The sequence below is a fragment of the Rhinolophus sinicus genome, chromosome 8, assembly GCF_057876585.1.
Source record: "Rhinolophus sinicus isolate RSI-liver-muscle chromosome 8, RSI-T2T, whole genome shotgun sequence".
Classification (NCBI taxonomy): domain Eukaryota; kingdom Metazoa; phylum Chordata; class Mammalia; order Chiroptera; family Rhinolophidae; genus Rhinolophus; species Rhinolophus sinicus.
Genome location: NC_142508.1, coordinates 37753983 through 37772254, shown reverse-complemented (window position 1 = coordinate 37772254; position 18272 = coordinate 37753983). Strand labels below are relative to the sequence as shown.

The window sequence follows — 18272 nt, the reverse complement described above, 5'->3', positions numbered from 1 at the left end:
AGTCGAAATAAGTGCCACGCTCAAAGATGACGGCCGACGTTGCTCTTTCCAATGTATTTGCTCTGGACAGTTCTGCCAGTAATTCAGTTTTCCGCATCAGGCCCCGAAGTGGTTCGCTATGCCCTATCTGAGTCTTGTACGCGGTGGATGGAAACGAGGATGCAGCTAGAACCAACTCTCCTTGGGTGCCCCGCATAAATATGGCCGCGGTTTCATTAGCCGCACAGCGAAGCCGTCCGGCGCGGGTGCGCGCGCGGCGCAGGCGCACTTCCGCTCATCTCGCGGAGATTGTGGTGGCCGTGGCGTCTACCTCGCGGGGCATGGTCCCCGGGTCCGAGGGCCCGGCCCGTGCCGGGGGCCTGGTGGCTGACGTCGTGTTTGTGATTGAGGGCACAGCCAACCTGGGGCCGTACTTCGAGGGGCTCCGCAAGCACTACCTGCTCCCGGCCATCGAGTGAGTGCCATTTCCGTGTCTCCAGCCCCGCCCTCCGACTTCAGTTTTCCACAGCCTCTTGTCTGACCCCCACTTTTCACCTCCGACCCTCATAGGTATTTTAATGGTGGTCCTCCTGCTGAGACAGACTTCGGGGGAGACGTGAGTCTTGGAATTCTTGAGTCTGAGGGAGGAGGGGTTAGGGTCCGGATTCCTGGCTCCCAGGGAGGAGGGGCCGGGGGCATGGACTCCCGGGTCTGAGGGAGGAGGGAGCTGGGGGCCTGGGCTCCCAGGTCTGAGGGAGGAGGGGGTCGGGGGCCTGGGCTCCCGGGTCTGAGGGAGGAGGGAGCTGGGGGCCTGGGCTCCCGGGTCTGAGGGAGGAGGGAGCTGGGGGCCTGGGCTCCCGGGTCTGAGGGAGGAGGGAGCTGGGGGCCTGGGCTCCCGGGTCTGAGGGAGGAGGGGGTCGGGGCCTGGGCTCCCGGGTCTGAGGGAGGAGGGGCTTGGGGCCTGGGCTCCCGGGTCTGAGGGGGGAGGGGCCGGGGTCCAGATTCCTGGCTCCCAGGAAGGAGGGGCTGGAAGCCCTGACTTCTCTGAGGTCCCAGATGAAAAGTTCCACTGCCTTCCCCTCCCAGTATGGGGGGACCCAGTACAGCCTCGTCGTGTTCAACACGGTGGACTGTGCTCCTGAGTCCTACGTACAGTGTCACGCTCCCACCAGCAGCGCTTACGAGTTTGTCACCTGGCTCGATGGCATTAAGTGAGCTTTTCCTCGTGCTTCGGGTGGGTTGGGGGACCCTGTGAGGAACCGTGAACGGATGATGGCTGGGATCATATTGAATGGCTGAAAGTATTGAGGGGGATTGTTTTTGTCCATATGTCATTTCTGTGATGGGTTTTGTGTGCTCAACGATTTTGCGATCAGGTTTGGTAGAAAAAAACTTATCCCAGTCAAAGAGGCGTTGGGCGCCAGCACGCACTTGGTACTCCGTGTGTGATTCTCCCCTTTCTGTCTGCTGTTTCCCGTCTCTACTCCAGCCCTCCTTTTTCAGATTGGCACGTTGAAGCCTGAGTGCAGGAGGGGTGGGGCTAGGCCAGGAAAGAGCCTCTGTGCTTTGGATGGAATTTTGTTAGTTTACATTGTAGGCTTTTGCGGGTGCAGATCGATGGGGGTCAAATCACTATAGAATTCCCAGACTCAGGAGTCCCTGCCACCTCTGTGCCCGATATAACTTATCTCTAAAGACAGTGTGTTAATAGTACAGACTGTCCCTGATGTAAGATTTTTCGACTTTATGACGGTGCAAAAGCGATACGTGTTCAGTAGAAACCAGCTAGACAAAGCTATAACGTTCAGTAGGTTAAATGCATTTTTTACTTATTTGTTTCAACTTACAATGGGTTTCTTTGGACTTAAGTTGAGGAGCATCTTTACTTGTATTAGTTATTTATTGTATTACTCATCCACTGTTGCGTTAGAGATTACCGTAAAACATAGTGTCTTAAAATGACAAACGTATATTATAATCTCATGCAGTTTGTGTAAGTGAGGAATTCAGGAGTGGCTTAGCTGGGTGGTTCCGGCTCAGAGTTTCTCGTGAGGTTGCTGTACCGATGAGCCAGGGCTGCAGGCATCCAGTGGTTTGATTGGGTCTTCGGAGGATCCGTTTCTAAGGTGGCTCACCCTATGTCTATTGGCTGGAGGCCACAAGGGCTCCCCGTGGGGCTGCTTGAGTGTCCTCCCAACATGCACCTGGCTTTCCTCAAACTGAGCAATCCAGCAGAAGGAGCAGAGGAAGCCACAGGTTTTTTTATGATCGAGTCTTGGAAGTCACGCACCATCACTTCTGCTACATTCTGTTTGGTACAGAAGTCAGTCCTGTTCACGGTTTGAGGGGGTGTAAATACCATGGGTGTGAATAGCAGGAGGTGTGTATCACTGGGGGCCTGGTTACTGGGACTTCATAGGGCTACTTGGGGAATTAAATGAGTTGATGATTTAAAACAGAGCCAGGTGTGTATTAAGTGCTACCTAAGGGTTTGCTATCATTTTGTGTCTCGGTTTTTTGGTTTGCAAATGGACAACGGTAGTCCACAGGTCACTACTTTGGGAAGATGACAGGAGCTAGTCTTCATCCTGTGTTGAGCACAGGGTCTGCTCTGTGGTCGGAGTTCATTAAACCACCCTTTCGTGGCTGCTGTTATCTTTGTACATTCATGCAGCAAACGTTTGTTGAGTGCCTGCTTTGATCCAGGCTGTGTGTGCTAGGTGGGCTGCTGAACGTTCAATGGAAAGTTGACACCCAAGTTTCCCCCTCATGGTCGTTACAATTAATGATCAGGATAAAGCAGGGTTTCTCAACCTCTGTACTGTTGGCACAGATAATTCTTTGTTGGGGGGCGCTGTCCTGTGTGTTGTTCAGTAGCATCCCTGGCCTCGCTACTCACCAGATGCCAGTAGCCACTTCCATCCCAAGTTATGTGGAACAAAAATATCTCCAGACATTGTCAAAATCCCCTTGGGGGCAAAATCCGCCCCAGCTGAGGACCACTGGGATAGGCTGTGGTACGTAAGAGTTGGATAATGTTAAATGGGAGTCCTTGGAGCCCCAAGTCCCAGTCTGACACCCCTAATCCCTGGCACCCAGCACAGGGCCTGGTATAAGGGAGGCCGAAGGAAAACTGTTGAAAAAGTGAGTGAAGGAATGAAGGCCCAGAACGTACTTCATACTCTGATTCACCCTGGTAAATGCCTATACAAGCTTAAAGACCCAACTCAAATGTCCCTTTCCTGATTCGAGCAACAGCCAGCTGATCCCTCCTCTGCCCCCGTCACTCCCAGGTATTCCCCTGACACAGCGCCACCGCTTTGGGCTGTGAATGTCCAGGGACCGTGGGTGTTTGTTTCCAGCTGGGGCCTGGGGCCCAAAAGACCTTGGGAGACCTTGGCTGAGTAAATGAATGAGCGAAAGCTCTGGGGAAGGTAATCACCAAAAAACCAAACCTTCTGGTGGGTGTTTAAGTGTCAGGAAAAACAGTCAAACCCCATTATTGAAAAATTTCAATGGCACTAGGAAGCTAAGAGAGAAATGCTTTCTCAATAATACCTTCATTGCATATCCATCCTTCCCCTAAATCAACTTAATACACTGTGCTTTTAACCCACTGAAAAAGCTTTGTACGTGTATGTGCACATGGAATCCTCCCACTGGGCAGATAAGCATTTTAAGCCATTATTTTACATTCACAGTCATCATTTTTATTGAGTCCTACATAACCATCTGAACTCAGTTTCTGTGACGTTCCAGGCCGGTCACAAGGAAAGTCAGCAAGTTTTGTTCACACTTGGAGAAATCTTATCTTCTCCAGGAATGTTCAGAATTTAAGGAACAAAGCATGCAGTGTGATTTTTGAAACGGCCTTGCTTTGGGAAGATTCATTTCTGATGTCACATTTCCTTTCTTACAAAACAGGCGAATTTCCCCGCCTCCTACAGCTAGTGACTCGGGCCAGAGAGAATATGGTAGAAGGAAAAGAGCCCTGAGAATCTTTTTCATGGCATTGTGACAATCCATTCGTTTGTTCGTTCGTTCGTTCATTCATTCATTCATTCATTCATTCATTCAAAAGGCATTTGTGGAGCAAATTGTCCTAGGCACCAAGGAGTCGGGACACAACACAGGCAAGGTCCTGGCCCTCTTGGAGCTGGTGTTCACATGAGGTGACAGGCGGGCGGGGGAACCTGGCCCCGACTGCTGTTCAAATTCATTCATTTGGCCAGTACCTCCGGGGCCTCCAGGGACCTACTAGCCCGTGAAAATGGGTGATAAAAACTCGAGGATGTAACATCTGGTAGGACGAATAGGGGGAGTGAGAATGGGGAAGCAGTAAGAGCACCCAGCACCCTTTCAGTTCATTTTTATTTTACTTTGTGTCTGTAACATGGAGGGGTTTATTTGGAACTAAAGTGTATCATAAGGTTTATGATAGTTGAAACATTTTGCAACTGGCCATATTTTTTTCTGCTCCCCGTTTTCAGGTTTTTCTCATTTCTTCGAATATTTGTTGCATGTCTCTCTGATCTGGTAGCAGATGGCTTACATTCAGTGTTCAATAAGGAAAAACCAAGTTTTAGAATCTAAAAGTGATTGGTCAATCACAGTTTCCCCTCAAACTACCTTTTTTAATTGAGGTGTAATTCACGTAATGGAAGTTATAATTTTAAAGTGAACAGTTCAGTGGCATTTAGGACACTCACAATGCTGTACAGCTCCCACCTCATCCAGAACGCTTGCATCACTCGGAAAGGAGACCGCAGATGTTTGAAGGAATTGGTCCCTGTCTCTCCCCACACCCCTCACCCTGGTCCCCCAACCCCAGCACTTTTGGCTTCAGTCTCAGAAAGGCCTGTGAAAACCGTGGTTTGATTTCTTTCAGAACAGAAAGCTGTCAGTTGGGTGGATCCAGGGTTGGTGCACTCACTGGGGTCTGCCTGAACTTTGTGACATTAAAATTCCTATATAGGACAGGTCTCAATGGTGAGGAAGAAGAGGATTGGGTGTGGAGGATGGTATGGGGCAGTGGTATGGGCTGAGTGCCCTGGGAGGGGAAAGGAAGTGGTCACTGTGCTCAAGGCAGATTGGGAGCAGAGGGTAGAAGCCTGCAACTGGGAAGAACTCGCAGAGAACTTGGTCATGGTGGCAGTTGGCCAGGCTGCTGCTGCGCTTACTTAGCCAACAGGTCTTTTCAAGGCCCTGTGTGTCCTTGGGCACATCCTAGAGATGGCTCAGACCCCTCGGCCTCCCTCCCTGAGGGCTGCACCAGCTCGGGGGATGGAAGTTGGACTCTGGAGGGAACACTGACAGGGGCAGTATGGAGTCACATGGGATATGATCAGGGACGGCCCTAAAATCAGGTGGCAGGTGGGGCAGGCTTCCGGGAGGAGGACACTAGTCTGGGTGTCAGGAGAGAAGCCGGGTTTCCACCTGGACCAGAAGAAGAGGGTCTGTGGTTGTGGGGCAGACAGCACAGGCAGCGTCCTGGACGTGTGACAGGATCTGAAGACCAGGGCCACGGGACGTTCTGGAGGGCTCACCCTGAGAGGGATGGAGCGGGAAGGAGGACATGGACCCCAGACATTCATCTGAGCGCTTGGCTCTGTCCTGGCCTTGATGGACATCATGGGATTTGCAGCCTTTCGTTTATTTCACACCATTTCCCAAGGCACCTCTCGTGCCAGACATGGGGCGGGGGGTGGTGGTGAGGCTGGGGCAAGAGAGGACTCAGTCCCTGTCCTGCCTTGTGGGGGATACAGGTGCAGACAAGGGCACAAGCTGCAGTTAAGGGCAACAAGGGTCCTCAGAGCGGGGCCCAGTTTGCACAGATGTCCCTGGTGGCAAAGGGTCAGCCTCACAACCATGTGATCTGAGGCATTATGGCAACAGCTGCACTGTAGCAGAGGCCTTCCACGTGCCACATGGAGATGGGCGCTGGTGACCTGTGTACAGATCAGGTGGAGAAACCGGAGTCTCTGTGTGTATAAGTTTTCTGAGGCTGCCGTACAGGTAGTAAAAACTGGGTGGCCCAGAACAGCAGGGATGTGGTGTCTTACAGTTCTGGATCTGGGAGGGCGAGCTCAGGTGTGACAGGCTCGGCCCCCTCTGGAACCTGTAGGGGAGGACCCTTCTCTGCCTCTTCCAGTCACTGCCTCTTCTGGTCAGTGTCACTCTGATCTCCACCTGGAATTCTGTGTCTCCACATTGTCTTTTCCTCTGAGCATGTCTGTCTCTGTCCCATTCCCCACTTTCTGTAAGGACGTCGTTCATGTTGGATGAGGGCCCATCCAAAGAACCTCATTGCAGCCCGACTACCTCCATAAAGGCCCTATTTCCAAATAAGGTCACGTTCTGAGGTCCCAGGGGATAAGACTTGAACATTTCTTTTCTGGGGGGACATCATTCAACCCAAAGCACTGTTGGGGAAGAGGAGGCCTCTGTACTAGACTGGAAAGGCTGGCTTTAATGATGGAGAGATGGCCCAGAGCGGGGAGGTACACAGGAATTGGGGCACAGCACGGAATCTCAGGCCTTTTCCCTGTTTCATTCTCTGATGGCCTCTTACCAGAGGGACTCAGTTGTTGATGACATGTCCCTGGGCCTGGTGCTGAGCCAGTACGGGGGACAGAGCAGGGAACTCGGCAGTGTCCCATCATCCCAAAGGCACACAGTCCAGTGCAGGGTAGGGGATGGCATGGGTGCAGGCTCTCCTGGTGTGGTGTGGAGGCTGGGAGGTAGCCACCCTGGGTGCCACAGGGACCCCCGGGGGCTGACAGCCTGACTTCCTGCAGGTTCATGGGCGGGGGTGGCGAGAGCTGCAGCCTCATTGCAGAAGGCCTCAGCACCGCCCTGCAGCTGTTTGATGACTTCAAGAAGATGCGAGAGCAGATGTGAGTGTGCCTGCCATGTAGGGCTCGTGTCCTGTGTTGGTCTCTGTCCACGTTGCCTGGTGTGGGACTCCATCCCCCGCCTCATACTGGGAAGTTGGGGCTTGTAGTCAGGTGGTGTCCCCTGGCTGGTGCCATTTCAATAGCCTCATCAGGAAGCGAGTCTGTCTGCCTCCTTCCCCTGCCTCCTGGGCAACTTAGAGCAAGTCAAGAACTCAGTGTTTTCAGCTGTAAAATGGAGCCATTCTTCCTGACTTCCTGTGGGGCAGAGTATTTGTACCTCTGCTGGTGCTGGGTCTGGGTCCCTTTTCAGGGCCCTTGTTGCCTCCTGCTCCATATCTTTCCTTGTCCCTGGCAGTGGCCAGACACACCGCGTCTGCCTCCTTATCTGTAACTCGCCTCCGTACCTGCTGCCTGCTGTCGAGAGCACCACATACTCTGGGTGCACAACGGAGAGTCTCGTGCAGAAGATTGGGGAGGTGAGGACTCCCAGGTCTGAGGGAGGAGGGCTGGGGCTGGATTCCCGGGTCACAGAATGGTCACAGACTCCATGGCCAGCTCTGCTTACTCCTGTTGGAAGAGCTGTACCCCTGAACCCCCTGGGGCAGCTAATACAGTTTGCATGGGTCCCTGTCCTTGAGCCTGATGGGAATTTGGTTTTAAGGCCCATGCCATCTGGCCGCCCAGCACGTGTGTGTGGCAGCCTGGGGGGTTGGCCCCTACGGCCCTGTCCTGACTGCTTGTCTCCTCTCCTGCAGCGAGGGATCCACTTTTCGATCGTGTCTCCCCGGAAGCTGCCCGCCCTTCGGCTTCTGTTCGAGAAGGCGGCTCCCCCGGCCATGCTGGAGCCACTGCAGCCGCCAGCAGATGTGAGCCAGGACCCACGGCACATGGTGCTGGTGCGGGGGCTCGTGCTGCCGGGTGAGGCCCGGGTGCCGATGTGGGGGTTGGGGGCGTCTCCCCAGCTGTCTCACTCTGACTTGGATTTCCTTCCCCTCTCAAATCCCTTCTCACGGGGCGCGGCCGTCTGTCCTTGGTTTTCAGTCGGGGGTGGCTCAGCCCCAGGCCCTCTCCAGTCAAAGCAGCCTGTCCCCCTGCCTCCAGCTCCACCCTCGGGCACCCCACTCTCAGCAGCCCCCCAACAGCCTCTGCCACCCGTGCCCCAGCAGTACCAGGTATGGACATCACCAGGAAAGGAGCACACTTCTGGGGCCTTGCAAGAGCCCTGGCTCCTTGGGAGAGACCTAGTTGGATGTTGGGGGTTAAGGGGTGATGGGAGTCTCTCTGGGGACCTGAGGAGGATGGGACTCTAGGGGCTGAGGAATCACGTCCCTGAGGGGCAGTGGGAGTCGTGAGCTCCCACGGTATTGGGAGTTGGGGTGCCGATACCTTGTGTGGGCGTGGGTGATGTGGCCCCATGTGACACCAGAATGGCGGTGCATGGTCCTCATTGGCCCTTCCCCTCTGTCCCTAGGTCCCCGGGAACCTGAGCGCAGCTCAAGTGGCTGCCCAGAATGCAGTGGAGGCCGCCAAGAACCAGAAAGCTGGGCTGGGCCCGCGCTGTGAGTCCCGGGGCGAGATTGCGGGGTGGTCCTGGGCCAGCCAGACCTTTCTGCACTCACCTGCCCCACTTTTTCGCTGGGTCTCTCCTACAGTCTCACCCATAAACCCTCTCCAGCAAGCGGCTCCAGGAGTGGGTCCTCCCTTCAGCCAGGCCCAGGCCCCTCCACTGCCTCCAGGGCCTCCTGGTGCTCCCAAGCCATCCTCCGCTTCCCAGCCCAGCCTGGTCTCCACAGTGGCCCCTGGCCAGGGCCTGGCCCCCACTGCACAGCCGGGGGCACCATCCATGGTAGGTGCCTGCTGCCCCACTCCTTCCCCCTGGCTGTCCTGGGTTAGCACAGTGCAGAGGGCGAGCAATTTGCCTGCCTGAGGGGGGCCCAGAAGTGTGGGTCTTGTGTTCTGGGTCTTTAGGAGCTCATGGGCCTTGTGCTATAGACAACACAGACTAGTGGGTCTGGGGACGGAGTCATGGGGCTGTGGTTCCTGGTGGTGAAGACTCTTCTGAGGATCCCACAGGTTCTTGCCCGCCCAGGGCATCATGGGACTGTGTCCCGGAATCCTGCAGGATCAGAGCATTTATGTCCCAGGGACAGCCGAATGGTGTTCTGGGCGCAGGGGGGCAGAAGAAGGCGCCTTCATCCCAATCTTGCTGGCCTGTACCCTCTCTCAGGACAGCCTCTCCCAGGAGATGGTCTGACCTGCCTCCCTGCCCTGCTTCCTCCCCTCTGACAGGCAGGCACGGTGGCCCCAGGCGGGGTAAATGGCCCTTCCCCGGCCCAGCTGGGGGCTTCGGCCCTTGGTGGGCAGCAGTCAGTCTCCAACAAACTGCTGGCCTGGAGCGGGGTCCTCGAGTGGCAGGAGGTGAGTCAGCTTGAGGAGCCGTGGGGTTTGTGGATCTTATAGGGCCGGGCTGCGGGGAGGGGCCCCCCAGGGTCGTGAGACTTGTGGTGCTGAGGATAGTCCCCAGGAAGCATGGGATTTGTAGTCCAGAGTTCAAGACGAAGGAGGTAGTAAGAGTTGTGTTACTGGTGAAGAACGGAGAGAAGTCTTAGATTCCGAGTCCAGGGGACTGTGGCATCAAGGGGACAGGGTTGTGCAATTTGGGGCAAGAGGACGCGCCCCAACATTAGTGGAATTTGATATCTAGAGGATTGGGGGATTGATTGTCTAGAGGAGGGACCCAGGACTCCTGGGACTTAAACTGGGGGAGGTCCTAAGCTTTGGGGCTCCCAGGGTAGAATAGGAGGGGTCGAGGGGACAGGGGCCCAGGTACTTCTCACTGGCATGCACCCATCTTTCCCGCTTAGAAGCCCAAACCCGCCTCCGTGGACGCCAACACCAAGCTGACGAGGTCACTGCCTTGCCAGGTCTACGTGAATCACGGCGAGAACCTGTAGGTGACTGTCGGGGGGCCGGGTGGGCTGGGGTTGCCTCCTCTTGACGCCTTCCTTGTCCCCCAGGAAGACTGAGCAGTGGCCCCAAAAGCTGATCATGCAGCTGATCCCCCAGCAGCTGCTGGTGAGTGGCCCGCGGGAGCCCCCGAGCCCTGTCCGTCAGCTGGCCCATTCTCTCTTCCCTCATTCCTTCCTGCCCCCTTCCACCTCTGCTGGTCCCTCTTCACTTCCCCACCTCTGTGTCTCCCCAGACCACCCTGGGCCCTTTGTTCCGGAACTCGAGGATGGTCCAGTTCCATTTCACCAACAAGGACCTGGAGTCCCTCAAAGGCCTCTACCGCATCATGGGCAATGGCTTCGTGAGTCCTGGGCTGCGTGGGGCTGGGGGTGCTCACTCTGTCCTGCTGGGCCTGAGGCAGCCTTGCTCACGGTTGGGTCGGGTTTGTAAGCTTGGGCTCCTCAGCTTTCTGCCAGGGCCTTGGCTCGTATTATAATTATACGCACAAGATGGAGGTCGGTTCTGTGTTAAAATGGGACAAGATGTGACAGGAGCAATTGGGAAGAAGTTGTGGGCTCTGACAGAGGGTGTATTGGTTTCCTGGGGCTGAAAACAACAGAAATTTATTCTCTCACAGTTCTGGAAACTAGAAGTCTGCAATCAGGGTGTTGGTAGGGCCGTGCTCTCCAAAGGCTCCAGGGGAGGGATACGTTATGGCCTCTGGCAGCTGGTAGCCCAGGCGTTGTTGGCTTCAAGCAGCAAAACTCCCATCTCTGCCTCCATCCTCACATGGCTGCCCTCCCTTTGTGTCTGTATCTTCCCATGATGTTCTTCTCCCTGTGTGTCTCTGTCTTCTTTCTTATAAGGACACCAGTCATTGGATTAGGGCCCACGCTAATGACCTCACCTTAACTTGTTACATCTGCAAAGACTGTATTTCCAGGTTTGGGGTGGGGGTTGGAACTTCAGTGTGTCATTTTGGAGGATACAATTAAGCTCATAACACTGAGGGAGGGCCTGGTAAATAGCAACAGATCTGGTTACTGAGTACCTCCTGTGAACCTCCAGGAGAGGGGATTTTTGGTGGCTTACCTCATGGAATCTTCAGAAAAATTCTACAGAGATCCAGAGGGTCAGGAATGCTTCTGGATGCACATAACATAAACCAGCAAAGTTTTTCGAGCAAATAGATCATTGGGGCAGGGACCTAAGCAATTCCTTTCTCCCAGTTCTGTGGGTCGGCTAGTCTCGCTTGGGGACTTTCGTGGGGTTGCCATCAGATGGTGGCTGAGACGGTCATCTGAAAGCTGGAATGGGCTGGACATTCAAGACTGACTCTCATGATGCCGGCAGTCAGCTGGGGGCGCAGCTGGGCCTGGCCATCAGAGGGCTTACACCTGGCATCTCCATGTGGCGTGGGCTTCCACACAGCATGGCAGCTGGATTCTGAGAGGGATGTCCCCAAAGCAAGCATTGTACAAGCAGGCATGTATTTTTGACACATAACAGCACATCCAGAGGTGGGTGGCTATTGGGGTTAGTTTTGTAGTCCTACGTCAGGGCCAAAATCTCTGTGGTTGTCTTGGCTTCTCTCTTATGGTCACGTGATGGCTCTCGAAGCGCGAGGAATCTTATATGACGATGCAAGAAGGCAGGACGGAAGCGTGGCATCAGCCGTTTATTTCCCTCTCTTCAGGAAAGCAGACACTTTCCCACACCCCCAAGCAGGATTCTCCTTCGTCTCCTGGGCCAGATCCAGTGTACAGGGGCCTGATCATGTTGCTACGCCAGACAGAATCGGGGTTCTCTGCACAGGGCAGAAGGGCATATGGATCTTGGGTGGGCAACCAGCAGGATCTGCCTCAGATGAGAAACCGAGGCTGCGAGAAGTAAACTCACGTGGCCAAGGTCTCAGAGGTGGGACCTCAACCTTGTCAGCCCCTCCTCTCTTAGGAGCCCCTGTTCTGAGTGCCCGCGTATTATGGCCTCACTTCATGTTCGCACACGTTTCCTGGGCACTTCCTTTGCGTCCAGCCACGGGCAGGATGGCTGGTGTGTATGGACGCATCCCAGTCATACAAACCTGTGATGTTGGCGCTGCTGCCTGTGCTTTTCACTGTTAGACACTGAGGCCGGGGGTGTGGCCACCCCGGAAGGGTCTCTGGGATCCCCTGGGTCAGTCGTGGTGTCCGCACTGCCATTGGTCACGTGCTTCGGGTGTCAGCTCCGTGGCAAAGCCCCCCCTCCCGCCCAGTGGCCCTTGGGAGGGCAGCCCCACAAGTTAGGCAGAAGGTCCAGGTTGGAGAGCTGGGATCCAGCCCCATGTCTGGGGCATTCCCTCTTCACTTGCCCAAAGTCAGCAAGAACCCCAGCCTCACCCTGGCTCTTTGGGCACCCAGCTCTCCCTTAAGACCCTCAGTTTCTGCCTCTGGAGCAGCCTGAAGCAAAGGTCTGGTCTCCTCAACCTTTCACAGCAGAAACCTCGCCACCCCTTGCCTGAAGGACTTCTAGAACCTTCTAGAACTGAGAGGTGTGGGATGCCTCCTCCTCCAGGGTGTGACTAGTTCTGATTCTCTCCCCGCAGGCGGGCTGCGTGCACTTTCCCCACACGGCGCCCTGCGAGGTGCGCGTGCTCATGCTCCTGTACTCGTCCAAGAAGAAGATCTTCATGGGCCTCATCCCCTACGACCAGAGCGGCTTCGTCAACGGCATCCGGCAGGTCATCACCAACCACAAGCAGGTCCAGCAGCAGAAACTGGAGCAGCAGCGTGGGGTAAGTGACACAGGCCTCTCCAGTACCTACCTACCCCTGCCCACCAGGGCCTCAGAGTTCACAGCCAAATCCCCAGGGGCCCTCCTGGGGCTTCAGTGCCAGGCACTTGCCTCTCTCCCACGACACGGCTGTCTAGGTTCAGTGCCATCCCACATTTCCTTGCCACTTTTGTCTCCGTTTTCAGTGTCCTCACGGAATCTCCGAGACACTGCCCCCTTCTGGGGACGTGGGAATGTAAGGTTTACTTCCAGATCCCTCACCCCCATAACAGAAACGTTCCCAGCTCCTCACAGGTTCCCCTTCAGGGCTCAGATCCACCCCAACGTGGGGACTCCCCACCAAATCCCTGACCTGCTCCCTCTCTCCCCACACAGATGGGGGCACAGCAAGCACCCCCTGGGCTGGGCCCCATTCTGGAGGACCAGGCAAGGCCCTCGCCGAATCTGGTGAGGACAAGCCCGGCAGGGTCAGGGCCAGGGCGGGGGGGTGCGGCCCAGAGGACACCGTTGTTCTGACTCAGCTGTGGAGACTGAGGAGTCTGGGGTCTCTGTCTCTCACCCCCATCTCTTCCCACTAGCTCCAGCTCCGCCCACCACAGCCCCAGCCTCAAGGCACTGTGGGGGCCTCTGCAGGTGCAGGCCAGCCCCAGCCCCAGGGTGCTGCCCAGGCCCCCCCAGGCGCCCCCCAAGGTCCTCCTGGAGCAGCTCCCGGCCCACCCCCTCCTGGACCCATCCTTCGGCCCCAGAACCCCGGGGCCAACCCCCAACTGCGGAGCCTCCTCCTCAACCCACCGCCGGTGAGATTTGGGATTGGGGGGGCAACTAGGAGCATGAGTCCCGGGCCCTGATGATTCTAGTCGTTTCATTTCGGAGGAGGGAGGTTGGGTTGATCAAAGGGTGTGACTGGAGTCCCGCCAAATGCTCCCGGCCGACTGATCCCTCTCTGTGTGTCTTACATGGGTTTCTGCTAAGATTGCTTTGAAGAAAGACACCCGCCCCCCACCACCACCACCGCCCCCACCACAAACCACTAGATGAGACATTCTCTGAGCAGCTTCTGTACCAGAGGCGCGTGGTGCGGCAGGGTCTCCCCACTGGGGTCTTCTGAGCAGCTTTCTTTGTTCCCCAGCCCCAGACTGGGGTGCCCCCACCACAGGCTTCCCTCCACCACCTCCAGCCACCAGGGGCCCCTGCACTGCTGCCCCCACCGCACCAGGGTCTGGGGCAGCCCCAGCTGGGGCCCCCACTTCTGCACCCACCACCCACTCAGTCCTGGCCCGCACAGCTTCCCCCGAGGGCTCCACTGCCAGGTAAGGAGGTCTGGGGGAGGCCGGGGTCTGGGCTGAGATTCCCAGTAGCCCCTGGGCTGGAACCCCAAGAACAAGGGCTCCTGGGAAGTAAAATCCTGGGATTCAGGAAGAGTGGGTCCCCCATGGCTCTGAGGGACAGGGAACCAAGGACATAAGGCGAGAGCTCTCCCCATGATCCCCCTCCTACGTGTCTTCCTGGGGTTGCTGGGAATCGTAGTCTTAGGGCCAGAGAGGTATTTTGCGGTATGGGCTCCCAAAGGCTTATGGGAAACAGCACATTTGTGTCCAGATGGGGCCAGAAAGTGCCTCTGATGGGTACCCCCAGGGCTTCCTAGACAACTCAGTGCTTTGGACTCCCAGAGGAGGTGGGAGGAAGCAGCCCCAGGGCCCCCCAGGGCCCCAGGGACTACTGGGAGATGCAGTCCCTTCCCCACTGCCCCCCAGGTCAGATGCTGCTGAGCGGGGGTCCCCGGGGCCCGGTCCCCCAGCCGGGCCTGCAGCCCAGCGTCATGGAGGACGACATCCTCATGGACCTCATCTGAACCCCCAATACCCAATAAAGTTCCTTTTAACACATGCCCCGCCTCCCGTCACTGACGTCCCCAGGACTGGGCAGGAGGAGACTTGGGGAGAGACGTCTCTGTCCTTGTTCTTGCCTCAGCAGACGTCCCTGAGGCCCCAGGCTGGTGATGCCGGGACCTTGGCAGTGAGTCAGTCTGGTGCAGCCCGGCTTGGGGAGACACGGAGGCAGGCAGGAAGCGCTTATAGGACCACGTGCTCTCGTGGAGGTAGAGAGGGTACCGAGGGGTCCGGAAGAGGCCTCTGAGCCAGCCAGGCTCAGCAGAGTCTTGGAAGAGAAGCAGGAGTTGGTGAGGCCAGGAAGGAAGGAGGCAGATGGCACCCTGGTGTGGAGGAAGCAGAAGCGAATGCACGAAGGCAGGGGAAAGCTTGGGGTGTCCTGGGGAGCAAGTTGATCAGTGCTTCTGGAGTGTGAGCACGAGGGAGGGAGGGCCTGAGGTAGGCAGGTGCCAGGTTGGGAGGGGGCTCAGGTTCTAAACTGAGCAGCTCAAGGTTTGTCCTGGGGATCTAAGAGCCACTGGAGACCACCAGCAGGGGGCAGGCCTTGGTTGGCCAGTAGTAGGAAAGGCAGGGAGGAGGCTGGGCGGTGGTTCTGGGGAGAGGAGATGCCAGAGGACGGGTGGGGGCAGAGTCGGGAGTAGAAGGACTGGGGCTGGGGGCTGGGGTGCCAGGGGAAGGAAGTTGGAGGTTGGGGAGGTGGTTTGAGGTCGGCCCCTGGGACCTGGCCTGGGTGCTGGTAGATAGTGGGGCCTCCCTGAGTTAGGGAACTGAGAGAAGGAGCCAGTAGTGAGTGCTAATGGTCCAAGGTATGTCTAAGTGGCAGCTGCCACGTTGGGAGCTCAGAATGCGTCCTTACGAGACAGTGTGTTTGGTGGTTGAAGCCACAGCAATGGACGAGTTCACGTGGAAAGAGGGCAGGCCCTGGGTCCTAGTCAGAGACCTACCTTCCGGGGCTCTGGATGGGATGGACAGTGGGGCTGTCCCTGAGATAGAAAACCTGGCAGGAAACAGGTTTGGGACATGTGAGGCAAGGAACCTGAAGGATGTCCTCAGAGATGTCACGGGGCAGCTGGGTACAGACACGGGTGTGGGGCGCGTGGGTGGTCTCCCTCCCAGGCGGCAGTTAGTTGTCTGTTGTCAGACTCGAGACCAGTGTTGCTCAGTGTGGTCCACACCTGGACCACCAGCATCCGCGTTGTTTGGGGCACTGGTTAACATTCGATTCCCGGGCCCCATCCCAGGAGAGAGGTTGCAATCTGGTGGCCCATGGGCCACTCTACAGATGAGTTTTGTTTGGCCTTCCCTGTGTTAGCATACGTGGCATTTTTTCCTAATGAGTTAGTTGTAAAAATCGGGATAATTCTCTCTCCCACGTGTGTACACACACAAACACACACACACACACACACACACACACACAGCAGTCTTGGCTTCTCTTGACAAGTTATAAGATCTGGCATCCCTGGGCCCGCCCTTCTGCCTAGCAACAACGGGCTGGAGCTGCCCCTTTCGATGGGGTGTGTGCTCTCTAGTTCGCCACAGTCCCCACCACTCCCTCTTGCTCCCCCACCTTTGTCACTGGGCTTGCCCTGTGGTTGTTTGTGTGGTAGCCTGCAGAGGAAGTGAAATCTTTCTTGTACCCATGTCTCTATCAAAAGTGGCACAACCAAAGAGAGAACGAGAGGGCCCCGTGTTTCGGAAAAAATGGGAGCGAGACTATTTCTTTGTGGAAGTGAAGAGCATGCCTACGTGTTTAATATGCAAAAAAATCATGTCTGTGTTGAAAGAATACAACCTGAAACGTCATTATGAATCAAAGCACAGTAAGAGCTTCGACCAGTATACAGAACAGACACGAGATGCGATACTCAATGAACTGAAAAAGGGCCTCAAATGTCAGTAGGGTTTGCTTTGGAAAGCAAACAATAGAAATGACATGGCTGCCATATGCAGTTCCAGAATGACGTGAAAAGAATTACTCGGGCATTAAAACCTCCTACAGGTGGCAAGTTTATAAAGGAGCAGAATAACGTGTCCTGGACAGAAACACACATCTGTTTAGGCCATTAAAGTCTAACAGGCATTTATTTGCGTTGCACGGTGTGTTGAAATCAGAAGATTTACAAGTCCAGTTGCTTGAAAGAGATCAATTGTGGCCTTTTCTGTCCCTGCGCATGAACTACTACTACTACCCCGTTAGCTTTATTTATTTGTGAAGTTGAGCATTTTGATGTGACCGAAGAAGTCTGTGACATGGTGCCAAGGCAGGCCCCACACTGGGAAATGACTTATTTGTGTGTGTGCATTGACAAGTGAAAAGTTTCACATAGACTGGTCAGAATTCCTAAGCACAGTTACAGAAAGTTGTAATCTAATGATCTGTGTCACAGGGGAACTTGTCAGGACACCACAATCCAAGGTGGCAACATTTGGCAAGAACACAGAAGTCAGGTCCTTCTGTCAATCACCTGAAATTGAATTGTGCTGAGAGTAAATGGAATACACAGTGAACGTCCTTGTCGCGCTTCTGTACTTTAACCAAGGTCTGGATGAGGGTGAACTTGACCAGTGTATTTCACAGAAGCTCTGTGACCTGGTTGTCACACGATGGTGTGGAAGAAATCAGAACTGTTGAAATCAATGTAGTTGGTTCATTTCAGATGAGACAAAAGCCACACCTTGGTTCCCCTGAGGTCAGTCAAAGACTTCGGGTCAAGGTTACAACCCTCCTGAACACTCTTATTTCTCCGCAAGGACATTTACAAACAGCTACTTGAATGTATAACGGTATTTGCCCAGTCCTGGCAAAGACGAGGAAGCCATTGGCAAGGAATATTCTGATTCGCTTTCCTTTGCTGCAGCTGGTTTCCCAAAATGAGATTCATGGCCCGGACCATATTTACCCAAATTGTGGGGTTAAAGACCAAATTCCCCCAAAGGCTCTGCATCCAGACTTTATGAAAATGAAGTAACACTGTGCAGTTTGCTTTTGTTGGTTAATGTTGGTCGTGTGAATGCAGACCACAAAGAGTAGTTACTGAACGACAGTGCAATAGGGTGCTGGCTCCCCGCTGTGACTGCCGGAAGGTCTCAGCCCTACAGCTCTCCAGTAGTTGTCCCGAATCTCTGAGTTTGCAGGTACCCACGCTTGTGAACAGCGGTTTTCCGTTATGAAACTGAATCAAATGAAACACCGTTCGTAGGAGTCAAGGTTGAATTCTCAAGTGCCCATCCCACTGCGGCCAGCCCAGGCCTGACGCTGATGTCTTGGTGTGGACCGGTCGACGTCAGCCTTCTGGCTTCAAATCAAAGGAGCAAAAGAATTACGAAAGAGAAAATTTTAATAATTAAATCTATTTTTAAATTTGTATTTTTTCAACTTTGAATTTGAAATATAAACTCCAGTATCAAACATGTTTGTATTATGTTCCATGCATTCACCGTAGTTCAGTAAAGATGCAATTTGATTATATTTCTGGCCGTTGACTTTTCTTATACCTGGCTAGTTCACTCATTTATGTGGCCCGCCTGGCTCCTGTAGGCATTTGAGTTTCCGATCCCTGCCCTAAAACTGTTGAATTGAGTCTGGGGGAGGGAGGGAGGGAGGCCGGGGACGTTGAACAAGCTCCCTAGGTGATTCTGACGCAAAAGAAAGAGGGAGTAGGACAGACTGCTGGTAGTTGACGAAGGGAAAGTGGGTGAGGTTTTCCAGGCAGTGTGTGTAGCAGGGGTTTCTGAAAACTCAGATGGCTTCAGGGACCAGGCAGGTGATGGAAATGTGTGAAGC

At 55.0% G+C, this 18272-nt stretch overlaps 1 protein-coding gene across 2 annotated transcripts; it reads left to right on the top strand.

Annotated features, from left to right (window-relative positions):
• Positions 1-173: 173 nt before the first annotated feature.
• MED25 (mediator complex subunit 25) lies at positions 174-17957 on the top strand. Of its 2 annotated transcripts, none has more exons than XM_019741619.3 (18): positions 174-454; positions 550-595; positions 1066-1190; positions 6777-6875; positions 7231-7351; positions 7631-7793; positions 7917-8047; positions 8347-8434; positions 8528-8721; positions 9165-9293; positions 9740-9825; positions 9893-9950; positions 10078-10185; positions 12409-12597; positions 12972-13043; positions 13175-13393; positions 13726-13906; positions 16144-17957. In XM_019741619.3, exons 1-18 carry the CDS (start codon positions 201-203, stop codon positions 16386-16388), a joined length of 2508 nt encoding a protein of 835 aa, XP_019597178.2. In that variant the 5' UTR covers positions 174-200; the 3' UTR covers positions 16389-17957. The 2 variants fall into 2 exon arrangements, with proteins under 2 accessions (XP_019597178.2, XP_019597179.3); XM_019741620.3 differs by lacking the exon at positions 16144-17957 and adding an exon at positions 14351-14482 and having other exon boundaries at positions 184-454.
• The last annotated feature ends 315 nt before the right edge of the window (positions 17958-18272 follow it).